Below are 19,825 nucleotides of genomic sequence, written 5' to 3' on the forward strand. Positions count from 1 at the left end.
TGCACGCATTACTACTGAAGGCAACAAGCCAGTCAGCATTTGTATGGTACTTGTAACAATATTAAAATGTGCCTTACCATAATTGTCTATCACTCCTGAACTCATTTTCATCAAATATTTAACAATTTTTCATTGAAGTTGGTGCAGAAATGCTCTGGAATATTACAAGAGATGAATGATGGAGTTATATACATTTCTGATGAAGGACTTATGCCCAAAATGTCGATTCTCCTGCTCCTTGGATGCTGCCTGACCTGCTGTGCTTTTCCAGCACCACACTCTCAGCCCTGATATATATTTGGTGACAAGGTAATAGCAGGCTGTCTCCTGAAAGATATGTCATACTTTCAGGGTATCTGGTATTTTTAAACATTTTGTTGATGAGATGTGGGCATCACTGGCAAAATTAGCATATATTCCCAACCCTGAGTGGCTTGTTCAGGCACTGAGGAAGGTGGAGAGAGAGAGAGAGAGCGCAGACGTGAGAATGGCAGATACTGCAGAGTCAGAGTCAAAAAGTGTGGCGCTAGAAAAGCACAGCAGGTCAGGCTGCATCTGAGGACCAAGAGAGGCAACGTTTTGGGCGTAAGCCCTTCATTAAAAATGATGAAGGGCTGATGTCTGAAACGTTGATTCTCCTGCTCCTCAGATGCGGCCTGATCTGCTGTGCTTTTCCTGCACCACACTTTTTGACACTGCAGAAGGTGAAGTTGAGAGTTACCTTTATTGTTGTGGGTCTGGATTTATGTGTAAGTCAGACCAGGCAAAGGTGGCAGATTTCATTCCCTGAAGGGCATCAGTGATGCTAGATGGGTTTTTACAACTAGCTAGGATGGCTTCATTGTTACTATTAATGACAGTGGCTGTCAATTCTAGATATATTAATTTAATTTAAATTCCACAAGTAACCATGGTTTGAACCCTTATCTCCTGAGCATTAACTCAGATCTCTATATTACAAGGACAGTGACTTTATCAGCAGACAACCATCTCTCTAATTCTTCACATTACGCTGATCTGTACTCAAAACTACCATTTTATGGATTTACAAGTAGCAATGTAATTTGTCAGAATTAATCTAAAAAGGTTGTACTCACAATTCAGGAGACATTTGGTTACCTGATATCCACTGGAAAATTAATAAAAATGATTTAATAATTGGGTAAGGATGTTATGAACATTGTGTATTTTGAGAGTGTGAAAAAAATTGAGTCATAAGTCTGTTGTGGTACTTTCATAATCTAAACTGATCCAAATATTTCCCGCTCTCTCCAGTATGCCTTGATTCAACAACAAAAATATGCATCTATTTAGCACCTTTAACGTTATAAACTATCTCAAGTTGCTGCACAGGGACATTATTAAACAAAATAAGAGAGCCAGGATCAGATGAACCTTAATATCTCAGAAGGTTGCAAGCTAAAGGAGATGACAGAGATGGTGAGAAACAAGGTTGTGGATGGAAAGATTTGAAAGCAATGAGCTGGATTTTCTTTAGAGTCATAGAGATGTACAGCATGGAAACAGACCCTTCGGTCCAACTCGAACAAGCAGACCAGATATCCTGACTCAATCTAGTCCCACCTGCCAGCACCCAGCCGATACCTCTCCAAACCCTTCCTATTCATATACCCATTCAGATGCCTTTTAAATGTTGAAATTGTACCAGCCTCCACCACTTCCTCTGGCAGCTCATTCCATACGCGTACCACTCTCTGCGTGAAGAAGTTGCCCCTTAGGTCTCTTTTATATCTTTTCCCTCTCACCCTAAACCTTTGTCTTCTAGTTCTGGACTCCCCCACCCCAGGGAAAAGCCTTCGCCTCTTTATCCTATTCATGCCCCTCATGATTTTATAAACCTCTATAAGGTCACCCCTCAGCCTCTGACGGTCCAGGGAAAACAGCCTCAGCATATTCAACCTCTCCCTATAGCTCAAATCCTCCAACCCTAGCAACATCCTTGTAAATCTTTCCTGAACCCTTTCAAGTTTCACAACATCCTTCTGATAGGAAGGAGTCCAGAATTGCATGCAATATTCCAACAGTGGTCTAACCAATGTCCTGTACAGCCACAACATGACCTCCCAACTCCTGTACTCAATACTCTGACCAACAAAGGAAAGCATAACATATGCCTTCTTCACTATCATATCTACCTGCGACTCTAGTTTCAAGGAACTATGAACCTGCACTCCAAGATTTCTTTGTTGACCAATACTCCCTAGGACCTTACCATGAAGTGTATAAGTCCTGCTAAGATTTGCTTTCCCAAAATGCAACGGCTCACATTTATCTAAATTAAACTCCATCTGCCACCCCTCAGCCCATTGGCTCATCTGATCAAGATTTCGTTGTAATCCGAGGTAACCTTCTTCGCTGTCCACTACACCTCCAATTTTGGTGTCATCTGCAAACTTACTAACTGTACCTCTTATGTTCGCATCCATATCATTTATGTAAATGACAAAAAGTAGTGAACTCAGCACTGATCCTTGTGGCACACCACTGGTCACAGGCCTCCAGTCTGAAAAACAACCCTCCATCACCCCTCTCTGTCTTCTACCTTTGAGCCAGTTCTGTATCCAAATGGCTAGTTCTCCCTGTATTCCGTGAGATCTAATCTTGCTAACAGATCTCCAATGGGGAGCCTTCTTGAATGCCTTACAAAAGTCCATATAGATCACATCTACCGCTCTGCCCTCATCAATCCTCTTTGTTACTTCTTCAAAAAACTCAATCAAGTTTGTGAAACATGAATTCCCACACACAAAGCCATGTTGACCCAAGTGGCATATCTTTCATTATTGGGAGTACCTGAACCATAACTTTGTACATATGAACAAAGCCATAGCAAATTCCCAACAGCTCCTGCCATCTTGACTGCTTTAGAACACAGAGTGTGTGTTTCTCATACAGATGATAGAATGTCACCATTAAAAACAGTTCACCTGCACATCAACAGACCACTCACAATACAACTACAACACATACAATTACTCCTGGTTAGAACCTGTTGTTTCTTTCACTGTCCAAATGGCATCACACAACTACAACTTGGAATTGCAAGGAATTAAGTTTCACTTAACTTTGCTCACCTCCAAGGCCGGAGAACATGAACTGAGTTGGATAAACCAGTCTTGTGAAATCCCCCTACAAATATCAAGTGATATCAAGCTGAAAGCACTGGATACTGCAAAGGCTATGGGTCCTGACAACACTCGTGCAATAGTACTGAAGTCATGTGCTCCAGAACCTACTGCTGGCCAAGCTGTTTCACTACAGATAGAACAGTGACATTTACCTGACAATTGAAAAATTATTCAGAGATGTACTGTATACAAGAAGCAGAACAAATTCAACCTGGCCAATTACGTCCCATCTGTCTAATCTCTATCATCAGTAAAGTGATGGAAGGTGCCATCAACAGTGCTATCAAGGAGCACTTGCTCATGATAACCTGCTCAGTGACACCTAGACTGGGTTCTGCTAGAGCCACACAACTCCCGACCTCAGTAGAGCCTTGATTCAAACATGGACAAAAGAGCAGAACTCCAGAGATGAAGTGAAAGTGATAGCCCTTGACATCAAGGAGCCCGAGCGAAACTGGAATCAATGAGTATCAGGGTGCAAACACTCCACTGGTTGGAGATATATAGGAAGATGGTTGTGCTTCTTGATCATCTCAGCTCTCTCACATCTCTGCAGAAGTTCCTCAGGGTCGTGACCTAGGCCCAATCATCTTCAGCTGCTTCATAAATGACGTTCCCTCCATCGTAAAGTCATGAGGATGTTCACCAATGACTGCATAATGTTTAGCACCATTTGTGACTTCTCAAACTGAAGCAGTCCATGTATACATGCAGCAGACAATACCCAGGCTTGGGCTGACAAGTGACAAGTAACATTCACACTGCAAAAATGCCAGACAATTACCATCTCCAAGAAGAGAGAATCTAACCATTGGCCCTTGACATTCAATGGCCTTATCATCATCAATCCCCCACTATCAACATCCTGGGGTTATCACTGATGAGAAACTGAACTGGACAAGCCAAATAAATGCAATGGCCACAAGAGGCGTTCAGAAGCCAGGAATATGGTGGCAAGTAACACACCTCCTGACTCCCCAAAGCCTGTCCACCATCTACAGGCACAAGTTGGGAGTGTGATGGAATACTCCCCACTTGTCTGGATAAGTGCAGTTCCAACAACATTCAAGAAACTTGACACCATTCAAGGACAAAGCCCTCTTGATTGGCACCACATCCACAAACATTCACTCTCTCCAATACCATCTCTTAGTAGCAGCAGCATGTACCATCTACTAGATGCACTGTAAAAATCCACCATGACTCGTTAGACAGTACCTTTCAAACCCACAGCCTCTCCATCTAGAGGGACAATAGCAGCAGATACATGGGAATACTTGCAAGTTCCTCTCCAAGCCATTCACCATCCTGACTTGGAAATATATTGCTGTTACCTCACTGTTGCTTGGTCAAAATCCTGCAGTTCCCTCCCTAAGGGCAGCGTGAGTCAATCTACAGCATATGGACTGCACCTTACCACCACCTTCTCAAGGGCAACTGGGGATGGGCAATGAATGCTGACCCAGCCAGTGACGTGCACATCCCATGAAGAGTAATAAAACGTCTCCACACATACTGTATAGTATTAATCCTGGGGTTAATGTGTATTTTTCTGTAGGAAAATTTAATTTGAAGCAAGCCTGAATTCAATTAATTGTCACACGATGTCACACTGCTATGCTGCTTTTCTATGAATGTAGGTTTGTTTCTCTGCTCAGTGGTGGCAATACCCATAGACCAATGCACAATAGCCATTGTATAATGAGAATGCATTGATTGAATTGAATTGAATTGAATTTATTGTCATGTGTACCGAGGCACAGTGAAAAGCTTGATGATATACATGGTGTAATGTAATTCAAATGCTCCCGAGACTATGAAGAGAGGAATGGAAGAAGAATGCTGGGCAGCTGAAATACAAATACCAGTATTCTGTGTTTTAGTAAATAAAACAATTCATTGGAACTTCTGAGAGTCAGGCAGTATCCACTGTTCTATAAGGCAGAGACAGAGATGCAGCAGATTCAGCGTTTAGTCTAAGGGAGCAACCTCAAGAGATCAGGACGGAAACTCAACATCCAGACCTAGACAGAATCCATAGAGGACACAACAACATATGTTTAGACCCGTTGGAGTTAAGGAAAACCGTGGAAGTAGCTTAAACCATTGAGTTTCTGGCTGTTGTAGAATTTTACTGTAAATAAAGTCGCTGACCACAAGAGGGGTGTCTGATGAATCTGTCAGTCACCAGCTGGTTTCTTCCACATTTTACATCTTTGACATTTTGCAGTGTACAGGACACAATAGGCTATTCTGTGGAAAGGCAGACAGTTAAACAGACAGTCAAGGTGGACATTGCATGCAAAGCAACATTGTTAACTTCTTATTTGAAAGGAATAAGAATTCTTGAGGGTGGCCAAGCAACCACTGAGATCTCCACACGATCCTTCCAAACAGAAATGTGAATTATTCACATGTGAGTATTTCCACGGCATTGAAACAGTCAACTCAGCCTCTCTCCTTTTTGATGGCAATTTTAAAAAATGGAATATTTTGATGGAGTGGTCAGTTTGCAGTCAACCAGGGTGCTGCTGCCTGTCCCACAGAAATTAGACAAGCTATGTTGGGGGAAGTGGTAGTGTATTTCCTGGTCTCTAAGCTATGGTTCAAATCCCATCAATGCAGATGGTGAAATATAAAGTCAATCCTTTTTTTTAAAAACGGTGGAATTAAACACTAATCTAATAGTATCCATTATCATTAGAATGTCATCATTACCTGGTCTAGTCAACATTTCATAAAATCCTTATAGATTGGAAGCAGGCCATTCAGCCCATCAAGTCCACACTGACCCTCCAAAGAGCATCCCACCCAGACCCACTCCTGGGGACACTATGGGCAACTTAGCAATGACAAATCCACCTACCCTGCACATCTTAGGCCTAGAGGGAACCCATGCAGACACAGAGAACATGCAAACAGTCACCTGAGGCTGGAATCAAACCCAGTTCCCTGGCACTGTAATACAGCAGTGCCACCCATTGAGCCACCCTACCACTCTACAGTAATGTGGGAGATTCTGTGAAATTGCCCAGAGAGCAAATCAGTTCGAGAGCAATCAGGGATGGTTAATAAATGTTAGTGATGTCCCCATCCCATTCAATTGACTCAGTAAAGAATTAACGTCTTCAAAAAGTGGGGGTGTAATGCTTCCAATGTTTTGTCAGCCCACCCCGAAGAATTTTATGAAGTCACTTGTGCCCCTCTCCCTCTGCTGTCAGAATTTGTAAAGCTCAGTAACAACTGTTAGGCCCCAGCTGCTGCAATGTTTATTTATGATAACGTTAACATACCAGCGTTACGTTGAGGGGGGGGGGGGGAGGGGGCTAAAGCTGCAAGGTCAGCATAAATCGCAGCTCTTATAAACCTGCCCCTTTCTCCACCCTGATTGGAAACAGAATGAGTTTGGAAAGCAAGGATGCCATTTTCTCACAGGGTGAGGACTGCAAACCGGACTGGAGGTTAGCGAGCGCCGAGTACAATGACAGCGACACCCATTTGCAGATCCTGGGCAAACCGGTGATGGAGCGCTGGGAGACCCCATATATGCATTCACTGGCTAGTGTTGCAGCTTCAAAAGGTACTGTCCACTCTCTCCTTTCAGTCAAGTAACCATCGCCGTGAGACACCCCCTTCCCCCTACATTTAAAATCCTGCTCACATGGATTCTATTCTATAAACTGGGTCAGCTCTGTTGTGTAAGAGAATCCACGCTTATTGAATATTATTTTCCCTTCTTAATTTTTAACTGCAGCATCCAACCTTCACATAACCGCTACCGAACACTCCAAAGTTCAGAATTAATTTTAGTTCGGGGGGGGGGGGGGGGTGGTTCCGTCGCTCTGTCACTTTGTGCAGGCAAAGGTTCCATGTCTTAAAATATGTACAAATTAAGGACTGAGATTCAAGATTGAAAGACAGATCAGATTATATCGACGTGGATTTTAAAAAGTGGACTGTTGTGAATTGCTCAGTTACTCCCGTCTTGGGATAAAATCATTTGGACACATTCTTAGGAAATTTTACAAAACTTTCTATGACCCAGTTTTTAATCTCAGTGACTATGAGGGAATGCCAACTGCATTCAAAAGGGAAATTTGATTTTACCTGAGTTTACTGAATAGTTATCTTCCACTGTGATTATTTATTGTGCATTCAAATAATAGATACCAGATGTGTGAACGTTTTGCAGTCAGTGCAAGGTAGAATGATGTTAAGGCATAATGTTCTTCTCTGGTGCAATTGCCTTTGATGCTGACTTGATGCATTTTATTGGGAATCAGAGAAAAGCTACAAATAATATTAGGTTGTTCAGTTGTGTTCTCTGGGGACATGTCATGGCATTGTTTGTAACAAAGGATATTCTTTATATTGATAAGTAGGAACACTCACAGCACATGAAGGATTAGATTTTTGATAAAATTTTGTTGCAAATTTTCTTTACAATTAGATCGACAAAATAAAAAATTGGCCCTAAAGTAATTGTGCACTGAACTACAGACAGACTCAGAATCTTCAAAGAAGTGTCACAAGTCTTGAAACAGTAACTGTTCTTTCTGCACAGACGTTACCAGAGTTTCTCCAGCAATTTCCAGTATACTCCACAAACACCTGAAGGAGTAGCGCTCCGAAAGCTAGTGCTTCCAAATATACCTGTCGGAATAGGAATGGGGGAGTCCATTTGACCCTTTGAACCTGCTCCATCATTCAATATGATCATGGCTGATCATCCAACTCTGTACCTTCTACAGGCTTTTTCCCCATATCCTTTGATCCTTTCGTGCTAAGAACTATATGTATCTCCTTCTTGAAAACATTCAATATTTTGGCCTCAATCAGTTTAGAGAATTTCTGTGGCAAAGAATTCCACAGCCTCAACACTCTCTGGGTGAAGAAATTTCTCTTCATCTTAGTCCTAAATGGCCTAACCTGTATTCTTAGTCTGTGACCCCTGGTTCTAGACTCCCTGGTCATCAAGAACATTCTTCCTGCATTTACTCCTGTCTGGTCCTGTTTGAATTTTATAGATCCCCCTAATTCCTTCAATAATTAGACAAGGTATTATAAGGTGCATTTTTTTCTGAATACATTATTCTGAAACATATTTTTCTTCCTCAGTTAGTGTGTGAAGCTGCCTTAGACAGTAGTGCCATTATAAATGTGGGAGACCAATTTCAGATACGTTGATGAAAATCAAATTCAGTTTCATGTTTTTAACAAATCAATAAAATTAGATTAGATACAATTTTGTATTTTCTTTGTGTAACATTATTTATCAGAATTGTCTTGCCACATTCCTAACGTTTGCACACTTGTGCAATGTTGTCATTCATTCAGAATTTGAAGTGAAGTTCGTGACAGCTGCAGCTAAATGGTTCCATAACCTGGCATTTACTCCTGCATTTCACATTAAAAACGTTATATATTATTCAAATACGGTTTGTCTAATGCTTTGTTTTATGTGATTTGTGTTTCATTAGCTTTTCATTGTACATTTTTTGCTGGAAAATGGAGTTGGATTTGCCGAAAAATGGAATTAGAATAGTCAGGTAGTTGTTTTTGATTGGAGCAGACTCTGTGCTGCAGGCCTCTATGGCTCTGTGATTGTCTATTGTCCCTAAAATTTGTTTTTGAGGATCATTGGAAGTGCAAAATAAATTTAGTTGGAATGATATTCCTTCTCTACTGATTTTCTCTCATTTGTCTGGTAATGGCAATGCCTTGGGTTTTCCAATATAGCAACACTTTTCTGTATCTTTAAATATCCCACCTTGGAATTTGGATGTAAAGAGGGGCTGTGACCTAGAGATATGAGAACATTAGGCCAGTGCAGTTAGCTAGTGTCCCCATGTGGCAGCTAGCATATCAGTTTACAGTAGAGTTACAGAGTCATTAGCCCAACAACTGTTAATCCCCACCCTGTTTTCTGGTTGTGCAATAGATTCTGGTAGCACTGTCATTATGTGCAATGGTGGTCTTAAAGGCATTGGGTGGAAGTAGCATGCTATGGTGCAACTAATGACAGGGAAAAAATAGCAATAAGACCAATTTCTTACTCTTGGCTTAGGAGGACGTGTTCTGGAAATTGGATTTGGAATGGCAATTGCAGCCACCAAGATAGAGTCTTTAAATATTGAAGAGCACTGGATCATTGAATGTAATGAAGGGGTGTTTAAAAGACTACAGGAATGGGCTAAAGAGCAACCCCACAAGGTAAGTGTGTATAAATAAACATTGGATAGTTTTGCAGCCGCTTCACAAATTTTTTTGTTTTAATTTACTGATTTTACGCAAATTTGCATTTATATGAAAGATGAGTGAAGTGAAACTGCTCAACCAAACTCATTTCGGTTGGGACTGCTATTTTCTTGATGACGGGCTTATGCCCGAAACGACTCTCCTGCTCCTTGGATGCTGCCTGGCCTACTGTGTTTTTCCAGCGCCACACTTTTCAACTCTGATCGCCAACATCTGCAGTCTTCACTTTATCAACTGCTATAAAACCCAATTAGATTGAAATTTGTGTGATCCAATTGCCTCATCAAAGAAAAACATGTATTTGCATAACATTTCCATATAATGTGGGGTCAACAGACATCTATTGACAATTTCTATTTTGCACATTCTTGAACCATTGCAGTCTATGTGGTGAAAGGAATCCCCCAGCATTATGAGGTTGAGATTTCCAATATTTTGACCTAGTAGCTGTGAAGGAACATTGATATATTTCCACATTATCATGGTGTGTGATTTGATTCTGGTCATTTCTCATATGCTTGCTCCCCTTGTCCTTCCAGGTACTAGGTGGGGAAACACGTATTGTAGGCAAACATGCTAATTCCTGATTGAAGACCATGATTTGGTGAGCTGATTCATGTCTAGGAGGAACTAACAAATTATCATGCATCTCACACTACTCAAACCTTAACTCTTGTTCTTTGGCCCCATGATCTGGCTGGAGCAAAGCTCATTGGGAAGGAATGAATAGAGAGAGAAAAAATAAACATAACTGAGTACAGCATGAATAAGTTGCATGGAGATTGTTGAACACATTGCTAAATTCATACTGTAAAATATATTAAAGCAATTTTTCAAAGACCGTTAATGCAAGAACCATAGTATTAGCAGATAGATTCATCAGTTTTGAAGTAGCTTGTAATGTTCAGTACATAAAAAGAGAAATTGCTGGAGAAACTCAGCAGGTCTGGCAGCATTTGTGAAGAGAAAGCACAGTTAATATTTCACGCCCAGTGACACTTCTTCAGAACTGTAGAACTTGAAGCATTAACTCTGCTTTTGTTCCATAATGCGGTCAGACCTGCCAAGTTTCTCCAGCAATTTCTATTTTTGTTTCAGATCTTCAGCACCTGCAGTCCTTTGATTTATTTTTCTATTTAGTAAGTAGTGTTCTTGAAGATGCAGTCTAAAATTCTGCATATTTTGCATTTGTATGGAAAATGAATGAGGTCCTTGCCATTATGACAACAGACATTGCATTTGAAATTAACAAAATTTGTGGGAAGTGGCTTGAGATATTTTAAAGAGATTGTAGGAATATACAAATGCTAGACTCTCATTCCTTTATATAGAAGAGGTAGTAGCCCATAGATTGTTAAAGCACAGACACAAGCCTTTTAGCTTATCAAGTTTACAATGGTGTTTCTCTCTATAACAGCACCCTAGTAAGATCGTTTCTGCTAATGTACAAATAATTATGGAAGTGTAATTACACATAATTGAAATCAGCCTTTTACATTTCTCAATGCAGATTATTCCCCTCAAGGGCCTCTGGGAAGATATAGTTTCAACATTACCAGATTCGCATTTTGACGGTAAGTTTGACAGTAGTATTTTTTCTCTGAAGTACTTTATTACTAAACCGTTGGCAATGTAAACATGCATTTTTTTTAATGTGTCTTGATAAATAAGATTCTGAATCCAGGGATCCATTTAAACTATTGGTCATAATTTTTAGTAGTGCATTCATAATAACAACCTGCATTCACGTGACGTCTTTGTTGTGGCATGGGACTTCACTGGAGTGTTATCAAATAAAATTTGTCATAGGGTCATATAACATAGAAACAGACCCTTCTGTCCAACTTATCCATGCCAACCAAATTTCCCAAACTAAACTATCCTACTTACTTGCATTTGGCCCATATCCCTCTAAACCTTTCCTACAACTCCAAGTTAATAATATTCTTCCTGTAGCAGGGTGACCAGAGCTGTACAAAGTATTCCAAAAGTCACCCCACTGAACCAAAAAAAGGAACTTTAACAATGGATGATAAAAGTCTGGCCAAAGAGGCATGTTTTATGGAATATCTTAAAGGAGAAGGGAAAGGTAGTGAGGTCTAGAGTAAGAAATTCAGATCTTTGGCGCTAGCCAGCTAAAGGGATCACCAAAGCAAGAGAGGCTTTTAAGATATGGAAGAGGCCAGACTTGTTATAGGCCAGGTACTTTGAAAGACTGAATGCAGATTCAAGGAATGTGTAAATTGGTATGTATATTCTGCACCCATATCCCCTGTGAACATATTGTAAATATTTAATGATGAAGCTGGTGAGATTGAGTGACCAAGTACCTCAGTATTATCAGTTTTTATTTTGTATATGCAGACCATCCAATTGAGATAACTTACACTGTGTTGCTCACACTGTAGTATCTGAACACCTTGTGTGATGTCCTCTGTCCATCTTCACACCCCAGGCTCTGTAATGACATGGGCTACTTTCAGCAAATTCTTGGGGAAGGGCTTTTGCCCAAAACGTCGATTCCCCTGTCCTCGGATGTTGCCTGACCTGCTGTGCTTTTCCAGCACAATGCTCTCGACTAATTTCAGCACAGCCAAACATACTAATCACTCCAATATTAGCTTTTCACCTTCCCTGGATTACTATCATCCATCCTAAGTTTGCCTAATCAAGTCTTTTTTCCCACTCTCTGGGTTCTGCCTTCACCTATCTGCTTATTCCTTCTCGCCCACATTCATGCCTCAACCCCCACTCCTGGCATCTTCAGCATATGTACCATCTCTGCTAGCTACTATTAGCTTTGAAGAAGGTTCTCTGGACTTGAAACTTTGCTTTCTCTCCACAGATGCTGTCAGACCTACTGAGTTTCTCCAGCAATTTCTGTTTTTGAACTGTATCTTGTTCTTGTTTTCTATTATATTAGAATCCCTACAGTGTGGAAGCAGTCCATTCGGCCCAACACGTCTACACCGACCCTCCAAACAGCATCCCACCCAGACCCATTCCCCCATCCCTGTAACCCTGCATTTCCCATGGCTAACACACCTAACCTACACATTCCTGAACACTATGGGTAACTTAGCATGGCCAATCCACCTGACCTGCACATCCTTGGACTGTGGAAGGAAACCGGAGCACCTGGCGGAAACCAACACAGACACAGGGCGAATGTGTAAACTCCACACAGACGATCGTCCAAGAATGGTCAAACCTGGGTTTCTGGCATTGTGAGGCAGCAGTGCTAACCACTGAGACACCCGTGGCATCTATTCTATTGCAGACTATGATTGGTAATATCAGTCACAGCACTGCGAAGGGATATCTCATCACATATGTTTGACAATTATTCTGTAACACTGGTAGAGCATAAATTGCCCATGTACCCTCAAGTCTTTCTGTAAACAGTTCAGACTCTTATGTGGCATGGTAGCTCAGTGGTTAGCATTGCTGCCTCACAGCACCAGGGACCAGGGTTTGATCCCAGCCTTGGGTGACTGTCTATGTGGCGTTTGTGTGTTTTTTTCTGTTTTGTCAGGGTGCTCTGGTTTCCTCCTATTGTCACAAAGCTGTGCAGGTTAGATAGATTGGTCATGCTAAATGTGGGGTTAAGGGGATAGGGTGGGATGTTGATTTGGATGGATTGCTCTTCAGAGGATCGGTGCAGATTCTATATGCACTGTAGCAATTGTGTGTGTGAAATATTAGTGTAACAGTAAACTGTACAGGTAGTGAATAAGCCAATATGTGATATATCAAGAGAATCAGTCGTCATTACTACATGATAAACAGCAATAACAAAACATTGGATTATAATAAAATTTAAAACTTTATGCTGTGATTCGTATTGCCAGTTTGAATATTTTAAAAGTGCAGTTTATTTGGATGGAGCTTGTGCTACTGGTAGATAAGAGGCAATGTCTACCATATATAAAATGATGCAACTGAATTGCTGCTTCACCATTGCTGCTGTTGTAGTATTTGGAAGAAAAAATTGTGTTGGAACTGTGGACAGCATTTGCAAACCTAAGTCAGAGCTTCAAGACAACGATGTTGGACAATGTGGCAAAAATCATTTTCAGAGGTAATGACACTGAGTGTACAGATTAATCATTGAGAGAGCAGAGTCACTCGAGTGAATAACTGTGCAGAGCTATCCTTTCCAGCAACTGATTGCTGATAAAATTCTTTTTGGAAAAAGCTGCCAAAAGAATTGGCTACCTCTCCAACATTAAGGTAGTTCCTGCTTTTATTTAATACATAAATGTTTAAAAAGGTGGCTTTTTTCACCTATTGCTAATTGAACTTTTTTTCTGCCAATGTAAACCTTTGCAGTTTCATGAATCGCCCCTTGCTTCTGATAATCTCATTATTAGGGAGCTCAGCCGGAAACTGTTTTCACCACTGAAATCCACAGGCATAAATTTTCTATTGGGGATCATTGGTTAGTGATCAGGAATTGGAATCTGGACTCAATCTTCTAGTCCCTAGTCAATTGACTCCAGAGTCAATAGCTGTGATTAGAAACCTGACACTATGATAGACAATGATTTTGCACATCAGTATGACTCAGCATTGCACTGGGTTGTCTAAGAATCACAGAAGATAAGAACAGGAGTAGGCCAGATGGCCCTTCAAGCTTGCTCAAACATATCTTTGGCCTTAACAACTATATCTATCTCCTTCTTAAAACATTCAGCGGCAAAGAATTCCACAGGTTCACCACTCTCTGAGAGAAGAAATTTTTCATCTCATTCCTAAATGGCCTACATCTTATCCTGAGCCAGTGACCCCTAGTTTTAGATTGTCTGGTTATCAGGAACATCCTTCCTGCATTTACCCTGTCTGTCTATTACAATTTTATAGATCTCTATAGATCCCTCCTCATTCTTCTAAACTCCACTAAATATAGTCCTAACTGGGCGGCACGGTGGCTCGGTGTGGACTTGTTGGGCCGAAGGGCCTGTTTCCACACTGTAATGTAATCTGATCCAGTCTCTCTTCATACGTCAGTCCTGCCAAACCCAGGAATCAGAGTCTGGTAAACCTCTGTTCTACTCCCTCAATAGCCAGAACATCCTTCCTCAAATAAGGAGACCAAAACCCCGCACAATATTCCAGGTGTGGTCTCACTAAAGCCCCATATGATTGCAAGATATTCTTGCTCCTGTATTCAAATCCTCCTGCTCTGAAGACCATTTGCCTTCTTCACTGCCTGCTGCATGTGCATGCTTACTTTCAGAAACTAGTGCACAGGTATTGCAAAGTGATACTTCTCATCATTTTGCTCAATCCTTACCTGGGCCTCACACCTATTCCAACAACTTTCTTCAGTGTGATAAGCCTCTGACTAGACCTCTTCCTTCCTCCACTTCTGGATGAATATGTCTCTGAATTCAATGTTTCCATTATCCGGTAGCTGTGTCTTCAGCTGTTTGAGTTCTATTCTCTGGCATCCAATCCTGAACCCCTCCAAATTTCTCTCCTCCTTCAGGTTGCTCTTGAAACCTACTTCTTTGACTAGACTTTGACATGATGTTACCCTCTTTGCCTTGGGTTCAAGTCATTTTGTCTGTTTACATCCTTATGAAATGCCTTGCAACATTTTACCACATTAAACATTTCGGTATCATTGCAAGTTGTCATCGTCTCATTTAATTTCTGGTTGTAGAACAAAACACAAATTCTTACTTTGTTCATTTGTTTTTCAGGAATTCTTTATGATACCTACCCATTGTCTGAGGAAACCTGGCATACACATCAGTTTTCTTTTATAAAGGTAAGTGAAGAGAATGGCCCAGAATTTGCAGTCATCAGTATATGATTAGTACTAGTCATTCATTACAGTTAGTCTTGCTCACAGTCTCTCTCACTGGGCTTTTGCACTGGAACTTGCAGTGATCAGAAACCTGAAACAGTGCACTACACTGTAAGGGAAATCTTGGACCTATGTTAATAGGGCAACCAACTGTCTATCTCATTAACAACCTAGACTAAAGAATTCTTACTGAGGCACCTACCAGAATGTCTAATTTAGAATATTTAACTCAATCTCATATCGTATATAGCAAATTATGTAAAGAGAAAAGACATTTTTTAAAAATAATAAATCTATGATAATTAAAATCTTGTGGAATTAAATGCTACATCTATGAGAGTAATTTTTAGTGTCAAAGTGATTATTGGGCACTGATTGAGACTTATCATATTGTTAAACATTCATTTAAATTTAACGCTAATTTTTCTGGAGTGTTTCATTTCAAGATAAATCAACAATTCATCTACAAATGCTTTCCCACATAAGAGCTGGAGCTAAAGACTATCCACATGCCTCCACCATGTACGCACATTGCATTTGTGTCACATAACTTCTGAAACCCATGGCTTGGGATTTGAGGGTGACAGAAACCTGGGACTTGGGGTGCAAGGGCTAGAGGGGGAACAATGTGAGGGACTTGGGTTGGGGTAGGGGACAGGTAAGAAGAATGATGCAAACCGCTATAAACTGGCTAATTTTGGGTCAGACCAATTTGCATGTTGCTCTTTGATGGTCACATCTCTGCCCAGGTGACCCTGGAGAGGTACAAATATGGGTATACCTCAGGCTTTCTGTGTTTCGTGACCGCTGGAGACACTGGTGTGCATTATCTTCGCTCAAAACTACAGAAAAGTTTTAATTGTTCTTTTAAAGTTTTGATTGTTTTATCATGCATCTTTAAGGGTCTATCACTTCTTAATTTAATCAGTTCAGTTTCATTTGGTACAAAAGTATATAAAGTAACACTTTTGAGGGTTTTTGTGACCAGTTGGCGCCATATTATCTGTCTCAAAAAATATTATTTTAGTTTAAGTGTATGTCTCCTTTAAAATTTGGCTGTATGTTATAGTACCCCTGGAGAATTAGCTCCTCAGTGAATGAGAAAATTTGATTTTCAAGTTGATTCGTTTTTCAGAAGTGTGTCAGCTGAAAATGCGCAAGCCAGTGCTGTTAATTCTACTTACAGTCAGAGCACAAAGGTTCAGTTACTATCATCAGCTAGCTTCTCCATTTAATCTAAGACTACATACAAATAATTTGAACAAGGATTACATGTTTCGTAGTGAATGTTTATAAGGTACATCAAACTTGTCTTCATGCAGTCTATATGGGTGAACCTGAAGATCATGTGCATACATGATCAGATATAGGTACACTTGGCATTACAAAGCATCCTGCTAGGGGGAGGCATTATGGTGCAGTGGTAGTGTCCCTAAACCTCTGAGCCAAGAGGCACATATTCAAGACCCATCAGATACTGAGGTGCATAATAACATCTCTGAATAGGTTGATTAGAAAACACCTTTTGCCAGTGGGAGCCACTTGCTGTGTTCTGCAGGTGGGTTAAACTAATGAAAGAGATATTGAAGGGGTTGGGAATAAGCTTTGGTGGGTATGGTATGTGGGCGTGCATGTGCCAAAACCTGGATGGACTGTACTGCCAAAGCAAGGCAAAAGCTGGGCAGATGGGAGCATCGCTCCCTCTCCATTGCAGGTAAAAACCTGATCAAGTGTAAGGTACTCTTGGTGTTGTTGCACATAGTGCAGGTCTGGCCTATTCCCCGAGCCTGCACCAAAGCAGTCACCTGAGCCACCTTCTGCTTCACCTGGAGGTCTAAGATGGCCCATGTCCATAGGGACACCATGTACAAAGCTATACACAAGGGGTGTGGGTTAAGAACATACCCAACATTACCCTCATCCTAATAGCTACCTTCATGCGTGGCTGGATCAAGCTATGAGGTGGAGACACTGGTGTTGGACTAGAGAGTGTACAAAGTTAATAATCACATAACATCAGGTTATAGTCCAACAGGTATATTTGGAAGCACTAGCTTTTGGAGTGCTGCTCCTTCATCAGGTGATTGTGTAGAGTAAGATTTAAGATACAGAATTTATAGCAAAAGTTTACAGTGTGATGTAACTGAAATTATATATTGAAAAAGACCCAGATTGTTTGTTACATCTCTCATCTTTTAGAATGACCATATTGGTTTCAATTCTTTCAGGGTTTGAATGTAAATTCTTTTATAGTATTGTCCAAGCACAATGATAATTGTTAAAGCAGGAAAATATCACCTTCACAAAGTACAGCAAACTACACCCTGCTATTAATAGTCATTGCATCTGTACCCACTCAGGCAAATGGTGGAATTGCAAGAAGTTCTAAACTCTGTCACCTGTCTGATGTTGGATGGTACACATTTCAGAAACCTTCAATTGTTCTACAGCAGATCAGATCAAGTTACACATTCCAACTAAATTGCTGTGCGTTTCTTGTCAAAGAAATCAGTTTCAAGTTGCTTGTGTTGCAAATAAACACAACAGCATTTTTTTTTAACCAAAATTTACAGGAATAAGGCAGTCAAGTGGAGTTGCTGATTAGCAGATCAGCCACGATTTTGTTGAATGTCAGAGCAGGCTTAATGGGTCGAATGGCTGACTTCTGCTCCTTCGTTTGATGGGTTGTGCATCTATCACGTACATACAGCCATTTCACATCCTTCCACAAGAAGCAAAGTACTGTGGATGCTGGAAATCTGGTGCAAAAATTCAGTGCTGAAAGTATCCAGCAGCATTTTTGGAGAAAGAAACAAAAGCTTCATTTTAATGACTTTTTATCAGGACTGGGCAACATTTGAAATGTAACAGGTTTTGACCAACAGTGGATTGCTTTTCTCATCTTTCATCAGCACATTTGTGCACATACAGTCGCATTTCTATTTTGATATTTAAACCATTGCCCCAATTTTAGTGAAATGTAACTGGGTCATTTGTTTAAAAAGAAAGTCTGATGACATAATTCTCCTATTTCGAGAGCAACTCTAGGCTCTGAGGGGAAAATCCAGCAAAAACCTGGAAAGAAATTATTGTATTGGAGCTCTATTTTCAGGTGTACAAGTCAGACCAGTTTGCAAAATTCTCAAGTTTTACTATTATTTCTCCTTCTGGGTGACAAAACTAATCTTGTTAACTGACAACCCCCCGAAAATTTGATCTGTAAGCCCTCTACTCCTTAGCAGCTTTTCTGACCATATGACATCCCCACAATCATAAAGTGTTTTTGTGTACCTTCTTCTCTACAGAGCAAGAAACTCATCCATCACCTATTGCAGCATCCTGGCTGATACTGATCAGTTATAGGCCCACCACACTCTTCCCCAGAGCATCCAAGCAGGTTCCACAGACATGCTCGGGAGTCTGTAATCATTCTATATTTCTTCCTATCCCAACCATCGACTCCCTGCCCCAATTACTTACTCTCCATTTCTTCTCACCTCCTCCTTGTTCTCTGCTTGGATCCAGTTATCACCCGGCCCAATTTCAGGGTTGATATTGTAATTGGTGTTGACACAGTTTGGTTAATTTATCAGATTAATCTTGGAAGGACACGAGCAGAAAATGCAGCGAAACCAAAAGTTTAAACTTTTCTTTCAGGGTCACGCCTGTCGTCTGCTGAAACCTGGTGGCGTTCTTACATACTGCAACCTCACCTCCTGGGGAGAGCTGCTGAAGGGAAAGTATAATGACATTGAAAAAATGTTCCAGGTAGGAATAAAACACACCTTATTGAAGCTACCATGAAATGTAGGTGTGATCTATTTGATTCATTCAGAAGCTGCCAAAACTAACTGGACATTCTAAACAGCTTGCATTTTATATCCAGCTTGGAGCTCCTGTAAGTTTGAGGTAATGAGCTGGAAGAATACAGGTGATTTAATTTACATCTGAGCTGCTGTTCCTCAGCTGGGGGTAACAGCAGTTCTCAAAATTGTTTGTCTGCCTGGTTGCCCCTCACACAGAAACATTTATTTTAAAAAAGGCTTCTATATTTTGGACTATTATCTTGTTTTATAAAGAAGGATAACATTTTGAATTTTTGGAACATGTAATGCTGTGTGATCAGTTTAACATTTGCCATATTAACATATACCTTTTACCTGTCCAGGAAACTCAAGTGCCTCATTTGGTGGAGTCCGGCTTCAAGGAGGAGAATATTCAGACCAGTGTGATAGACCTAATTCCCCCCAGTGATTGCCGATATTACTCTTTTCATAAGATGATCACACCCAAGATAACTAAACACTAACTGGCAAACTTTTACTAATACTGTCACAAAGAACCATTATAGTCTTAACATAAAGGATGCCTTTTATCAGATTCAATGGATCAATGTATCCCAGATTCTTTGTGACACGATGAAAAGTGTTGTACACAACTGATGATATCTATGCATTACTATTGAAAGCAATGTGGTTCAATTATTGGTGACATTTTTTGGAAAGTCAGAGTGTATTTCTACACTTTTGGAAATTGTATTTGCACAATACTTGTCACAATTTTATAAAGGACTTACTCACAACTGCCTTTCATCCACAAATTC

The 19,825-nt window shown here is 40.5% G+C and overlaps 1 protein-coding gene across 1 annotated transcript; it reads left to right on the forward strand.

The window, feature by feature from the left end:
* Positions 1 to 6,483: 6,483 nt before the first annotated feature.
* Positions 6,484 to 19,818, forward strand: LOC122565398 (guanidinoacetate N-methyltransferase-like). Its single transcript, XM_043721344.1, has 6 exons — positions 6,484 to 6,729; positions 9,217 to 9,362; positions 10,918 to 10,981; positions 15,116 to 15,183; positions 18,880 to 18,990; positions 19,391 to 19,818. The coding sequence occupies exons 1-6, from the start codon at positions 6,549 to 6,551 to the stop codon at positions 19,529 to 19,531; spliced, it is 711 nt and encodes a 236-aa protein (XP_043577279.1). The 5' UTR covers positions 6,484 to 6,548; the 3' UTR covers positions 19,532 to 19,818.
* Positions 19,819 to 19,825: the final 7 nt, after the last annotated feature.

This window comes from Chiloscyllium plagiosum, chromosome 31 (genome assembly GCF_004010195.1).
Source record: "Chiloscyllium plagiosum isolate BGI_BamShark_2017 chromosome 31, ASM401019v2, whole genome shotgun sequence".
In the NCBI taxonomy this organism is placed as follows: domain Eukaryota; kingdom Metazoa; phylum Chordata; class Chondrichthyes; order Orectolobiformes; family Hemiscylliidae; genus Chiloscyllium; species Chiloscyllium plagiosum.

Bases quoted from the DNA above. Each gene is read 5' to 3' on its own strand.
- LOC122565398 (XM_043721344.1), top strand. From the start codon at position 6,549: ATGAGTTTGGAAAGCAAGGATGCCATTTTCTCACAGGGTGAGGACTGC. The intron at 6,730-9,216 runs GTACTGTCCACT...CTCTTGGCTTAG, and splicing joins TAGTGTTGCAGCTTCAAAAG to GAGGACGTGTTCTGGAAATT. The intron at 10,982-15,115 runs GTAAGTTTGACA...TTTGTTTTTCAG, and splicing joins ACCAGATTCGCATTTTGACG to GAATTCTTTATGATACCTAC.